The sequence below is a fragment of the Nuphar pumila genome, chromosome 17 (assembly GCF_984573655.1).
Source record: "Nuphar pumila chromosome 17, dmNupPumi1.hap1.1, whole genome shotgun sequence".
NCBI lineage: Eukaryota > Viridiplantae > Streptophyta > Magnoliopsida > Nymphaeales > Nymphaeaceae > Nuphar > Nuphar pumila.
In genome coordinates, this window is record NC_143265.1 from 59732081 (window position 1) to 59745850 (window position 13770).

At 36.6% G+C, this 13770-nt stretch overlaps 1 protein-coding gene across 2 annotated transcripts in view; it reads right to left on the minus strand.

Annotated features, from left to right (window-relative positions):
• CPSF73-II (cleavage and polyadenylation specificity factor 73 kDa subunit-II) overlaps window positions 1–2788 on the minus strand; it is a 68640-nt gene extending 65852 nt beyond the window's left edge. For both annotated transcript variants that reach the window (XM_089992735.1, XM_089992736.1), the window contains exons 1-4: window positions 2691–2788; window positions 2447–2618; window positions 2263–2335; window positions 307–424 (exon numbers count right to left, since the gene is read on the minus strand). In XM_089992735.1, coding sequence (XP_089848861.1) covers window positions 307–424; window positions 2263–2335; window positions 2447–2618; window positions 2691–2715 — 388 coding nt within the window. In that variant the 5' untranslated portion in view covers window positions 2716–2788. The remainder of the gene's footprint in view (window positions 1–306; window positions 425–2262; window positions 2336–2446; window positions 2619–2690) is intronic.
• Between the last annotated feature and the right edge of the window lie 10982 nt (window positions 2789–13770).

A 13770-nucleotide genomic window follows, 5' to 3' on the forward strand; every position in this document is an offset into this window, starting at 1 on the left:
CATCAAGTGGATCCTAATCTAGTAGTGATTCCAATCCAAGACAAATCTGAATCTTCCCAAACTGAAAAAAAGGTTTTTTTTTAAGGTTAATAACAATGGATATTGAACTCTCACCACCCATTTTCAAGCAACATATTCCAACCAATTGCTATGCACCACTCTATGTATTTTTCCAATGTTGATTCTATGGTGCTTATATACATGTGGATTCAAAGTATCAGCAGTTTATTAGCAATAAAGGAAAAAAACAGCAAAATGCAAATAATAGCCACCAAATTATTTAATTCCTTAAGCTTGAAAAATCACCTCTCTGCATACAGCTCTGAATCTGATGAGCAGTAAATTGTTCTTCCTCCCCTCTTCTTTCAACCATAACCTTCCGGAAATCTTCGAGCATCAAAGGTGCGAGAGCCTTTGTTGGATACTTTACCAATTAAACAAACATAGAGACATTTAAAGGTACATGACTTCAGTATTGGTTTAGAATACATAAACAAACCCTTCCCAAATAGAAAAATTAAGGATATAGCAAACTTCTTGTCCACAACATAGCTAAATGGACATTTTATAGCAGATGGAACTTTTTCTAAGACCGATATGAAGAAAATGCATGCCTTAAAATCCATACAAGCTGTACAAGGAATAGATCTATCATTTTGCACTTATGTACACATATGTGCATATAACATATAACATGAGAATTTACCTCATTTTTGCATTACTGAGTTTTATCACATGGCCTCCACACCCACATACATTATGATGAAAAACTTCCCTAAGGGAGAGAAACAAAATCTTTTACTTCAAAGAAGATCAAAAACATACCTCATTGCTATAAATTGTGCAATGAAGAAAGTTAGAAACAAGAACTTTTTTTCTTTTGGGAAGGAACAAACAGGGCAAGAAATGATAAAACCATACAAATTTCAATAATAAAAACTACAGAGTTAAAGGCATGACTATGCACTTAGTTGAACAACTAGTATTCAGCATCTAACCTAAGTATGTCTAGTTGCAAAACTTAGGCAAGACCCATGAAACTAGGAAAAATAAACAATGTGCTGCGATAAGCAACATTACATGGGCACTTCCAGAAGGGTCCCATACTCAATGTTGACACATTATGACAGAGGTATGGTTATGGTACTTCACAGGTATGGGTCAGAGAAAGAGTTGTTCCTTCTGGTGTGTAGTCCGATCTCTACTTTCTTCGAGTCTATAGGCCTCGATTCCCAACCAAAATGGTTCTATAGGTGGAGCGGTTTTGGATGTGACCCAATCCAAACCCAATCAGACCACAAGATCAGCCCATGTAAGAGCTCTGTTGGGGTTCAGCCAGGCCGAAACTAATATGATATGCACAAAATGAGCTGAAGATGTTGGAGATGAAGGTCACTCTCCAGTATGCAGAAATATTACAACAAGAACATATTTATACCAGTTCACCCATAGGTAAATGAATTTTTTCTATTATTAATATGGGTGATTAAGACCCCCTCATGTCCAAACAACCAATTATTGTGTGCTGGATATAACAATCCAATCATGGGTTTTGTCCTTCCACAGGACTTGTTCATCATCGTTAGCAATACAATTCAAGACAGAACACAATGCCATATCTGGCCTTCTAAAGTAAGACCTGCATCGATTTAGAACCCATTTCGTATTTGAAAGCTCCAATGGCATCAGATCTCTTACATATAAAATTACTCTCAGATTTGAAATCCACAACCCACTGTTGTGATATATCTCTATACCCCATAGGTAAATGATGAAAACAAAGCTTGAAAAGAAAAACAAAAATGGCAGGAATGAGATTCTGTCGTCAGCTATGACTTGCACAAACTTTTCCAAGTAACTCCTAATTAGCTATGAATACCAAGAGCGTAAAACTCGGTGCAGAAAAACCATGATATGGCAAAACTCAAAGTGAACAAACTAAAACTATACTTTGCTAAATTCCACTAACAACACTACCAAATCTCTCCAACTTATCCAGAAAAGCGGGGTAATTTGGGAAACGCATTGGCGCACAACGCAATTCTCTGCCATGTGATATGCGTCCAAGCAGCTCATTTGGCCATGTTGGGATGCATCGATACATCCCCAACAATCGAATAAGCTGGGGAATTGCATTGGGGGTGAGTACCACAATTTCTCCATTAATCTCACATTTCTGGAAAAGTGGCTTCTAAATGCAGCATTGCGGAACTAAAGATTTTCAAGTTCAACAACAACAATAACCAGAGAGGAGGAGCTCACTGTCATGTAGATCGGCCCGCTGTATCCGCAAACCTCCGTGAAGTAAGGAAGCGCCCCGACATGGTCCAAATGGCTGAAAACGACCGAAAAAAAATCCAAAACCCCCAAAAATAGCAAAAGCTAACAAAAATTCTGTGAATTCTCCGCGATGAGAGCTACAATTGCAAGGGGTAAAAGAACTCACAAGTGGGTGATGATGACGCAGGCGATGTCGGGCTCGCCGGAACGGAGGACGGAGGAGAAGTCCGGGAAGCGGCGGAGGTCCTGGTAGGCCATGTGCATGCCACAGTCGAACATGATCCTCTTCCCGCCCATCGTCACCACCACGCAGCTCTTCCCCACCTCCTGCCCCGCACCTGCGATACCTCGCTAGGGTTAGGGTTTTGAGGGTTCCTAGGGGTTTCGGAAGGGGCAAACTGTTGTGTTACCTAAGACCAGGCAGTCGATCCCCATCGCCTTCCCCCGCGACCGCTTCGCTGCTTCAGCGCTCGAGCACCTCAGCCAGTGAGGGCGAGCTTTCGAAGGGATCGGCGCCAAAGTTTCGCGCTTGGGAGTTCTTGTATAGGCGCCAAACGGGTCCTGTTTGTGTCAGATTATCGTGGGTCCGGATCAGGTCCGACAGGGTCCGTATTTTTTGCTTTCAAGTTTCAAGCATGGGTGTGCATCGGGTTGGCTACCCAGCCCCAGATCAGGTGATCTGTCAAATCACTTCAAGATCTTCACCGTCCATTTCTTCATCCAACAAGGACCTCATGGTCTTGTGTACATCGTGAACGCTGAGGATGCCAAATCACTTTTAAAGTGATTTGGCAGATCACTTTATCTGTGTCGTGTGCACCGGGTTGGCTATCCAACCCGAGATGGGCTGGGTTCAGGCTGCCTTGTTTAGCCTGAAGCCTGAATTAGTGTCCGACCTGACTTAACTCGACTTTGTGGCTTAGCTTTGGTGTGGTGGATGACTTGCACCAGGTTGTTAGTGAGGAGCAAGGTTTTAGACCAATTGAGACATGGGATAAAATGCAACGGATTATGGAGGTCAAGTTTGTCCCTCTCAGCTAATCTCAGCAAGCCTACTGATAATGTGTGTTCGAAGTGCGTGGCCGAATACACTGCAGAGTTCCATTGCCTGAACCTTCACGTCCAACATTAGGAGACTGAGGATAGGTATGTCACTACGTATATCAATGAAACTTTATTGTGTTGTTTTTTATGAATTGGTTTGTCTCACAATTACAAATATGGATGAAGCAATCCAACAAACATTATCTGTGATTTCTGGAATAGGACGTATCCATTTAAAGGTTTGGATCTAGAACTGAGTCTTCGTCATCCCCTTCCCTTAAGAATTGCTTTGTCCACTAGGCAAAAAGTCAAGGTACCCACTTTGCAAATTATAATTGAATTCCTATGTTGGAGCTTCATCATCGTTTCATTCCACGAGATGCTTCCTGACTCTATAATCATTGATGTGCAACTTCCAGGTTTTGAGGACCTGAACTGATCTCTTGGGTTCAACCTAGTTTAGGGAAGCTATCACTCCATCAGTAAGGTCTCAATGGTGTTCCTTAAACACATGGAACACGGGAAGTATATGGACATAAGGGGCAAATTGACCTTGTAGGCGGCTGGGTCAATCTGCTCAAGAATCTGGTACAACCCATAGTAGCGAGGAGTGAGCTTGTGCATGACCTGTTCTTGCTCGGGTATTTGCTTTTGAGTCCTTTTGAGCCATACCCATTCCCCAACTTAAAACTTCATATCCTTCTGGTTCTTATCGTGCAATTGTCGCATTCGATTTTGTGCCCTAGCCAAGTTATCTTTGAAAACTAGAAAGAGTTCATCTTTTGTCTAGAGTTGTCAGTGTACATCTAGGGACTTGGCACTTCATTCTTCATACGTTAAGGTTTTAGGTGAGTGTTAACTATAAAAGGCTTCATAGAGTGACATTTGGGTTGAAGAGGAAGAAGGTGTTCTATGACTTGGATTTTTCACTGGTGAAACAATGAAGGCAAGTCTATATGGTTCAGTTAACTACTTTGGTTTGTGGGTGATAGGTTGTGTTGTATTTCATCTTGGTTCCTAAGAGGTTGAAGTACTTCTTTCAAAACCGGATAGTGAATAAGGAGTTTCGATCACAGACAATAGACAGGCATTCTATAGAGTTTTCTTACATTTCGGTAAAAGACCTTTACTACGATTTGAGTAGAATACTTGCAAGCTAAAATCATGAAATATGAGAACTTGATAAATATATCAACCACTACATAAATAAAAAATAAAAAAAATAAATATATCAACCTTCAATGAAGTCCACAGAGATGTTGGACCAAGCATAGTCCATAATGGATGAGTGGAGGCAGCCGGCGAGCTTGATGACTTCATACTTGTTAGCTTGGCAAGCGAGGTACTTTCTAACAAACTTCATGACATGCTCCTTCATCTTAGGCCAATAGAGTTAGCCCTTGATCTATTGTTGGGTCTTGTAGACTCCCGCATGACCACCCAAGGAAGACAATTATTTTGTTTTTCAAGGGCCGACTCCTGCTATAGAATTTTGTGTTGTTACATGCAATGCAACGATAGACTTTTGTTTGTGATTTTTATACCTTGTAACCTATAGGTCGACTCCTGCTATACATGAGTCGACTCCTACCTGTGTTGTTTTATTTATGATGATCTGAATGTACGAGATCTTAGACCAACATGTTTATCTTTATGAAAAATGAGATTTTGGGATTTAGCATGACAATTTATATATATCCTAGCCCATAGTAACATTAAGGAGTTATGCCCTAGATTAAGTAAACATGATCAAAACAATGTTTGTGTGTGTATGATGTAAATACAATAGAAACAAAAGGTAAATAAATAAGATATGTGCATGCATTATGAGAGCATTGCATTTTGGGACGGGTTGGTCCCATAAACACCTTGATAAGTGCCCCCTCCTTAGGTAGTGGGATTTAAAGTGTTGTTTGTCGCCTTAGAGGGGTGGGCTAATGGTTCATATGTGACTCATGTTTTGATGGGAAAATGTTTTAACTATGCTTACACCATTATACTACCCTTAGAGTGTGTTGAGTAGAAAGACCTACGGAGATGGTTGTTGTCTCACACTACTGTTTTAATTGTTTTTTTTCAGCTGCTCAAAAGTCGGCAGGCAGATGGATGCAGACACACTCAAGGACCTGAATTGACCGATCTGGGACACTTCTGATGTTATTTTGAACATTTTGTTTTGTATATAATTGCCTTAGTGGCGATATGTGAACTTTTGGTAAATTACCAATGATGTTTTATGTATGTGTGCAACATCTTTATGCTTTGGATCAGTTTGTAGGACCCAAATACCTTGTTACGGAAATTTTTCTTTCATTTGATTTGCAAACCTTAGTCCATCCACCTTGTTATGCGACCGGTTGGAAGGAATTCGTTTTGTAGTACGTCAATCTTCCATTTTTGATTGGAAGAGGGGTTGTTTGTTTCAATGAAAGACTATTTAATTCAAAAATAAATCCATTAAAAATTTTGAGGTTGTCACAAATGTCAGTTGTTCACTCCATGATAACCCTCTTCCTAGATCTACCAATTGGGTTAGGATGACAAACAAGGACGTAATTAATTCACCTTACAAGCAAATTCAAAAGATCGGTTTCCTAGGTAAACAGTTTATCACACAAGCTTACTTTAGGGTTCTATAGGAAAAAGGGCTCCCTTTCGGACCATCCACTTTATACCCAAGCTAATGCTCTTGATACATTTAGAACAAGTTTCAGCTCATTGGTCACCTGTCAGTATACCCGCGCTAATGCTCCTGATATGAACAAGAGACTCTTTTCATCCAAAGAAATAGGATAAAAAGTTGAAAAACAAGAGCACACTGGAAAACAAAGTGATTTTAACCTAAAAGTAGGATAAAGAAGAGAGAAGCAAGCAGGTAGCACTCATTGTCTTGCAATCAAATTTTGAAAAAACAGCTAGGGCTTGGAAAGTGTTTTCCTATAATCTATGTGTCATGTGGATGCCAAAAAAAAAACTTAAGAAAGTCAATTACTAAATAATATGAGCAAGAAAGATAGTGAGTCCCACTGAATTTTCTAAAACGGAATTGAAGGACCAAAATCCTACCTTTGAAAACAAATATTTTATTTTGAAAAAAGTTTTAGAAAATATTTTTTGAAAAATGTCTTCTCTTCAAAATTATAAACCCAGTGATTTTTCTTCAAATAAAAATTTAATAAAAATGATTTTATGTTAAATTTTGTGTGCTCATTGAATGATTGTATTGCTTATCATGTGGCTTGCTTTGTTAGTTATTATTCAAATTAATGTGTGTTTGAATACAAAAAATAAATAATAAATGATATTTTATTTAGGAAAACTATGCAAAACATATGGCAATGTGTTTCATTAATTGTGTAATTAATTATGGATTTAGGATATGTACATATAGGATCAAATCCCTAATTGATGTGTTTATGTAGGGATCCTATTAGTATTAGATTTGGATCAGAATTAATCAAATTGGATTTTTTCTAAACCCAAAGTTTTTTTCTGTGTGGGGCTCCCAAGTTGTGGGACCCATTTGGATGCACACTGCCAAGTGGAAATTGGATCTATGCCATATTCAGGTGACCCAAAGGGTGGGATGTCCCCACCTCTCTCATTTAATAAAAAAAAATAGAATTTAACCATCAAAAGCCTAAGTGATGTAGGTTTCTATGAGGATTTTAAAACAAGGTTTTAAAAGGCTTTAAAAATGGCTTTGAAGAGGCTTAAGAGTTTTTTCTAAGTTTCAATTGAGATTTTAAAAAAATAGCTGCCGCTTAGAGGACTCACACTCATTGGAATCTTAATAGCTTTAGGAATCTTTGGCTATAAATAGAACTCTCTATTCATGTCCCCCATGCATGCCCTCTTCCAATTGCAATTTGCATTTTTTTAAAGCCCCCTAACTTTCTTTCTCCCCTAGTGCCTCCTTCCTCTTCATGCCTCCTTTAGAGACCCTCTTGCTATGGAGATTCAACATTTGGAGTTGCACCTGTGTGCAGGATCATCACCTTCTTCAAAGCATCTTCTTCTCCTTTAGTCTAGTTTTCTCAGGTAGGGTTTTACATCGCTTGTTTATGTGCATGACCTCAAGATGCCATACATGTGGGATGTCTGAGGTCAGATGATGATCTGAACATCAACCATAGAACCACCATGGGCATGTGTGATTAGTTTTTCAAAGGATTTTCAAGACGTGCGATGTTTCTCAAAAAACGTTTTAGGAGGAAAAGCCTAAAAATTCACTATTTTATGTGTTTCAATTTTTTTGTCATTCCAACATGATTTGTGACAGTTTTTTAAGGTTAAATCAGTGTTTGATCTGGTTGATACGAATCTATGATCACTTTGTAGAATTCTGATCGATTTACATGGATTTTGAGGGAAAACATTTTTTTAAGCACCCTTTAAAAATACAAGATTTTGATCTATAAGCAAAATATAACGATTTTGGTTTTTGTTTAATTGAAGAGGTTCATGTTGATTTTAAAAAGCATATGAATCATTTTTTTATGCAAAAGCCAAAATAAAAGGGTTTATAATGGTGTTCGATTAAATAAACATGCCATGTGAAAAATGTTTTTGGTGTTTGCTCATTAGTTTGGGAAAAGCTTGATATGTACTGCATAAACCATTTAAAAGTTTTATTTAAAGAGCACATTTAGCATGATCTATAATTTATTTATGTACAATTAATGTGTTTATGCATGTATGAAATATGAATATGTAAATAATTTTGTATAAGCTTTTCGATTAAGGTTTATGGGAGCCTTTTTAGAAATACGAGTTTGCATGATTCTTATTTATAGATTTGTTTTTATAAAAGAGATGATCCACTTATGTGACTTTGATACATGCTTCATCATTGTGTTTAGTATGCATGTATATGATTTTCTTGAATTTTCATGGAGCCAATTCCTTTAGATGAATTTCTTGATTTGGTTTTTAGTTTTATGAAACCTTGAATTTTGTTTCAGTCATATTTGGGATCCTACTATGCTCAATGTAAAATTTGTTACTCCCAAACCAGGAATTCAAATTTTTCCAAAATTTAATATGTTATTTTAGAAAAAAATCTAAATATTTGGGAAGAAAAATCAGGTTAAACTGATTTGTGGTTGGGGAGATATGATCTCTGCAATATCAGCCTATTTTTTTGTCCTAACAGGAAAAGAAATTGACTTGTCTGATTTTGTTTGAATTTTTTCTCTTAATTTGATCATGATACATGATGAAAATTTATATCGTTGTTAGTGTTGTTATACATGAGCACAACAAAAAAATTCTTGTGCACTAATTCAATACAGATTAAAAATAGAAAATACAAGAAGTTGGCTTCAGAACCAGGAATTTCCTATAACTATTCTACAAATTTGTAAAAATGGATGACTGAAATATATTTTCAAAGTTCTATAGAGATTCGTTTTGGACCAAATTTTTTGTGGATTGTTTGTAATCTTGTAGATCTATTCACTGTAAAAATACAAGAATTTTTTTATGTAAGAATAATTTCTGCATGATTTATTATTGAAGAACATGTTATGGACATGTCTTTTTGTGTGAAAGAAAACATACCTGAGTTTAAGAATTTTAATTTCCTCATTCAAAGTCCAAACGAGGCAAGGTTTCTTTTTTTTTTTGTAATCTCTTCACGAATCTCCAGTGAAATTTTAATGATTTGATTTATTCTATAAAATTTGTTAGTGATTTTGTACTGATATATAAATTTTCGCAGTTACAATTTTTATGCCTAAACTCTTCAGGTGATATGCTTGTGATGCTATGCCTGAGATATGATGAAGTTTAACTTATGCATGTTGTTATGATGTGATATGCAGTATGAATGTATGATATAATACTTGTGTCCATGGTGATTAGCATGATGTGAATGTTATGCATATTATGTGATATTGCATACAATGCTCGGACACGTGACATGTTGCGTGTGATGCATATGGGGTTGTAAGTGCATGCATTTGTTAATTGTAACATGCATTAAGTAGTGACAACATGAACTTTATAAATATTTTTATGTGGATGTTGGGCATTGGTTTTCGATAAAGCCCTAGACATAATGCATTAAGTCATGTTCCCATGAATGTAAATCAATACACCAACTTATGACCTTAATAAAAATAACCCCATAATTATTTATGGATATGCCCTGATGTAAAAAGGGTGCACTGAAAATTCTTGGGTCTTGCTACCTCGATGTAAAAAGGGTACAGTTCTAGTCAACCCAAGCTACCACTAGAGGGCAGGGGTATACACTCCTTGACTAGTACTGTTTGAGGGCACGACGTCTCACTGGTTTCTGTAGTCTTAGAGTTAGGGAACATGGACTATCAATGTGGTCTGTCTTTGGATCGATACCTAGTTGTCACCACTTGTGAAATCTCTCTTGATCATGGACCGCCATAGTGATAATCTTTCCCCAAGGCTACTCAGTTAAAATTGAGATTTTTGGTATAACAAATGCCACTATCGGTCGGACTAGGAAGGTAGACTATGTCTCACGTATCCGAAATATATTAGTCTTGTCTGAAACAATTTGCTACATGAGTTAGAACATGGCCTCTGATATCACAAATGTAGTTTTGCAATGATATATGTATTTGTAAACTTGTTATAGTTATCATTGTGTTTGTGTTCTAAATTAAACTATTGTAATTATTCAGATGTATACATGTTATTGTAAACCTGTATAATTGTTTGATACATGTGTGTATTCTTGATGTTGTGCATGCACTTCTTGTCATTGTATTATTCCAAGTAGTCTGTCTGATTTTTTTCCTAAAACCTATAGGTGATCAAGAATAAACATAAGAGTGGTTACAGGAATGTTGTGGAATGGTAACATGCAATCTATTTTATTAAGCTAAGTTTGATATTGTTTTGGGGACTATAATAAACTCTCATATTTGCACAATGTATTTCGTTAAAGGATTTATATTGTGATATGGTTTGATAATATTGGTTTTTCGTTCTTTGTAACCCGCCCATGGTGTATAACCCACACAATGGTTGTCTTCCATTATTTAAAAATATATATTCATTCTTTTTGTTATAACTTTAGGGCATTACAAAAATGATGTGGGGTCTTCGCTGGTATGAGGTCTGATTGTTCCTTCCAAAGTGGTGAGGGATACTCTGTCCAGGGATGAGATTTTCTAAGAAAAGTTGATCGTCTAAAGGTTGTCAGAGGAGAATCACATTAGAGAAGATGGGGAGACAGAGAGTCGGACTCTCTGTGTCAACCCTATGTGGCAGAGCAAACTCAGTCTACACTGAGTGGCAGACTGAGTCGGCCATGTCGTTCGGTCTGGGTATGACCCAGACTAAGCTGAGCCAGTAGCAAAAGGCTGACATGGTTTGGGCATGTCCAGATCGAGTAAGAGTACCTACCGACTCAGTCTGGCAATGGTCTAGACCGAGACAGGCAAAAAAAATGTATTGGCAGACTGACTCAGTTTGGACAGGCTAAGTTGGGCCTGTAGAATGACTGACCGAGTCGGGTCTATTTTTTTGGAAGACCGGTGGTCTATTTTTTCGGTAGCCCAACTCAATCTGGACAAACCGAGTCGAATCTGCTGTTGGGACTCGGTCTAGACCGAGTCTGGTTTGACAGATCGACTTGGTCTAGACCTGGTCGGCCATGTGTCAGAGAATATGAATATATATATATATATATATATATATATATATATATATATATATATATATATACATACATACAAATCCTTCATAAATATATAAATATATATGGGAATCTATATACATACATACATGTACGTAAGTGGATATGGACATGTATACAGAGCGGGGCAAAAATCTGGATGGTGAAGACCTCAATTTTTCCAATACGAGTCAGATTCAGGTGTGGATCCAAATTGGATTCATATCCATATCGAATCTCGTGTACATAAAGTGGATCTAAAACAAATGAGATCGAGTTGAATTTAGTTTAAATCCAAGTCCTTTCCATCGTTGATGCCACACTTGTACCAAACCATCATAAAAAGGTTTAAATCGGTAAAGTTTATAGTTGAAAAAACTAAAGGATCCACATTAGAGTAAAAGTGGATCTGGGTGCAACACACAATCAACAGATTTAATTAAATTCTGAACTGTAGTGAATACGAAGTAGGTGTGGTGTAAAGATAAAATGAATCTGGAAAAAAAAGTACATGAACCCAAGGATGGTCGAAGAGTAAAAAGATCATTTTGCTCTTGATATGCCCGATTAGTAAATGAGGCATAACTTTTCACTCCAATATTGGATTCAATTTATTTTTGGATCATTGGATTTTTCTTTTTGAGTAGGATCATTTAGCAGGGGATATGATGACAAACTTTGAGAAAATGGAAACAAAGTTTTGCATTTAAAGCTTATGAGTATTTTCATAAATTTTCACAAATACAAGACTTTAAATGATGATACACGACTTTTGTCTATTTTAGATCATAGTTTGTGTGAAGACTAAAGTTATTCCTTATATTTGGAATTTAATTGTTTTAGGCAAGTGAACATTTGCAAATTTTTCCTTAGTTAAATAAAACACCTACTAATTAGTTTAAACATATTCCAATGAGATTCTATGTGTTACAAGTATGCTAGTTTTAGCTTATTTTGAATGGAACACTTGCTTTGCGTGCTTAGGAATCCATAACCTTGATGTTCAGTATGATGCTTAAATATGATGATACATGCTACAAGTTTTTTGATTTATGACATGATATAAATTATGAATGTATCCTGTGTAGAGATAATCATAACATTATTGCATGTAAAATATTGTTCAAGGTTGATGTATGACTTTGATAAATGAGTGTGGGGTTCCAGAGTTTCAGGATATGATATGTCTTGAGAATGCCACACTTATGTTTTGGGAGGGAAGTTGTAAGTGTCATGACTTAATAAGTTGACTCTCTTGTAGGGATGTTATCCTTAGACACATGACATGTGTTTACATGTTAAAAGTAGTTAGTGGACATGCATTAATGATTGTATAAGACACTAACGTTAAGAAATTAAAGTTGAAAGAATAATATGCATATGATAACAATACAGAGCATGATAAGGAACTCTATTGTGTAGTAAGCCTTGAATGGTGGACCCATTTAAGACTCAAACAAGCAAAGAAAAGTGTATGAAAGTTAGTGAACAATGAGTAGAAAAAATAATTCATGAGAAAATAACAAGAGAAAGAGCTAAGAGATTACTTACCAAGAAGCCCTACCACTTGATCGTGCACTACTTGAGTCTCCTTACTTGACTGCGATCACAAAATATGACAAAGCTTCACTTATCTAATCAAATATCTTATGTGGGAAAGAGCATTCCCAGTAGGACAAGTCACTCTACTAATCTAGGAAAACGAATTCCTAAGCTATAGTCATAAACTTAGAATTTTTTCACTCCTATATAATAAAATCCTAAGTGGGAAGTGGCAAAAGAAAACTATTACTAGGTAGGAAGAGTGTCGAACAGTTTTTCCTATTTTCCAACTTGGTGGCTAACCAAGTGAGAAATCTAGCCTAAAAACCTAAGAAAAACTAGCGAAAAAAGTTATCTAGAGAGCTAGATAGCCTAGGAAGAAAGTTAAAAGATTTAGCTTGTGGGGCCACTCCTTGAAGCGAAGGAAAGTAAATAAGAAGGTGGACACCTCTAATTCTCCACCAGGACCCAAGCACTTAAGTGGAAGAGATCACTCAAGCTCTCAATGATGAAAAATAAGCAAATGGGGGATATTTATAGGCTCCCATAGATCCTCACCCAAGGTCGGCATATGTCAGCGCCAGTCTAACAAACAAGCTTTGTCCCCCCTAAGAAGGATTAGATTTGGGTTAGATTGGATCCATATATGATCAATATTCAATAGGTGACCGCTAGTCTATTCAATAGGCATTGATCCTGCTTGATCTGGGTTGGATCAGGTCTAAACCTGATATAGATTCATAGGGTTAGCACCTGTCTATGTGATTGGTGTCAATCGTGTTGGATATGGGTTGGATCAAGTTCAAACCCAATAGGTCGGCGTCAGTTTGTGTAACTGGCACCGATCCAAATGGATTTGGATTTGTTTCAAACCCATTTTAATGCATTATGAGAAAATACCTATAACTCGAAATTTATAAGTCGATTTGATGAATGATTTGATGTGTTAGAAAGCTAACATCATCGACTACAAAATTTATTTTATGATAAAACCAACTTCATGCATTTAAAATATCAAAAATAACCTCAAAATAAGCCATACTTTTTAAATAGGTTATCTTCGAAACTAAAAACATGTTTTGGTTATATTTTTTCACTCTGATATCGGATTGAAGATATTTTTGATTCGTTGAAAGGCTAAAAACCCCCACTTTTGGTTAAGAGTGATTGATAATGTTATTTTATAGGACAAAGTTTGGTAAAAACTGAATTTTCTTTAAAAATACCTTTAGAAATATCCT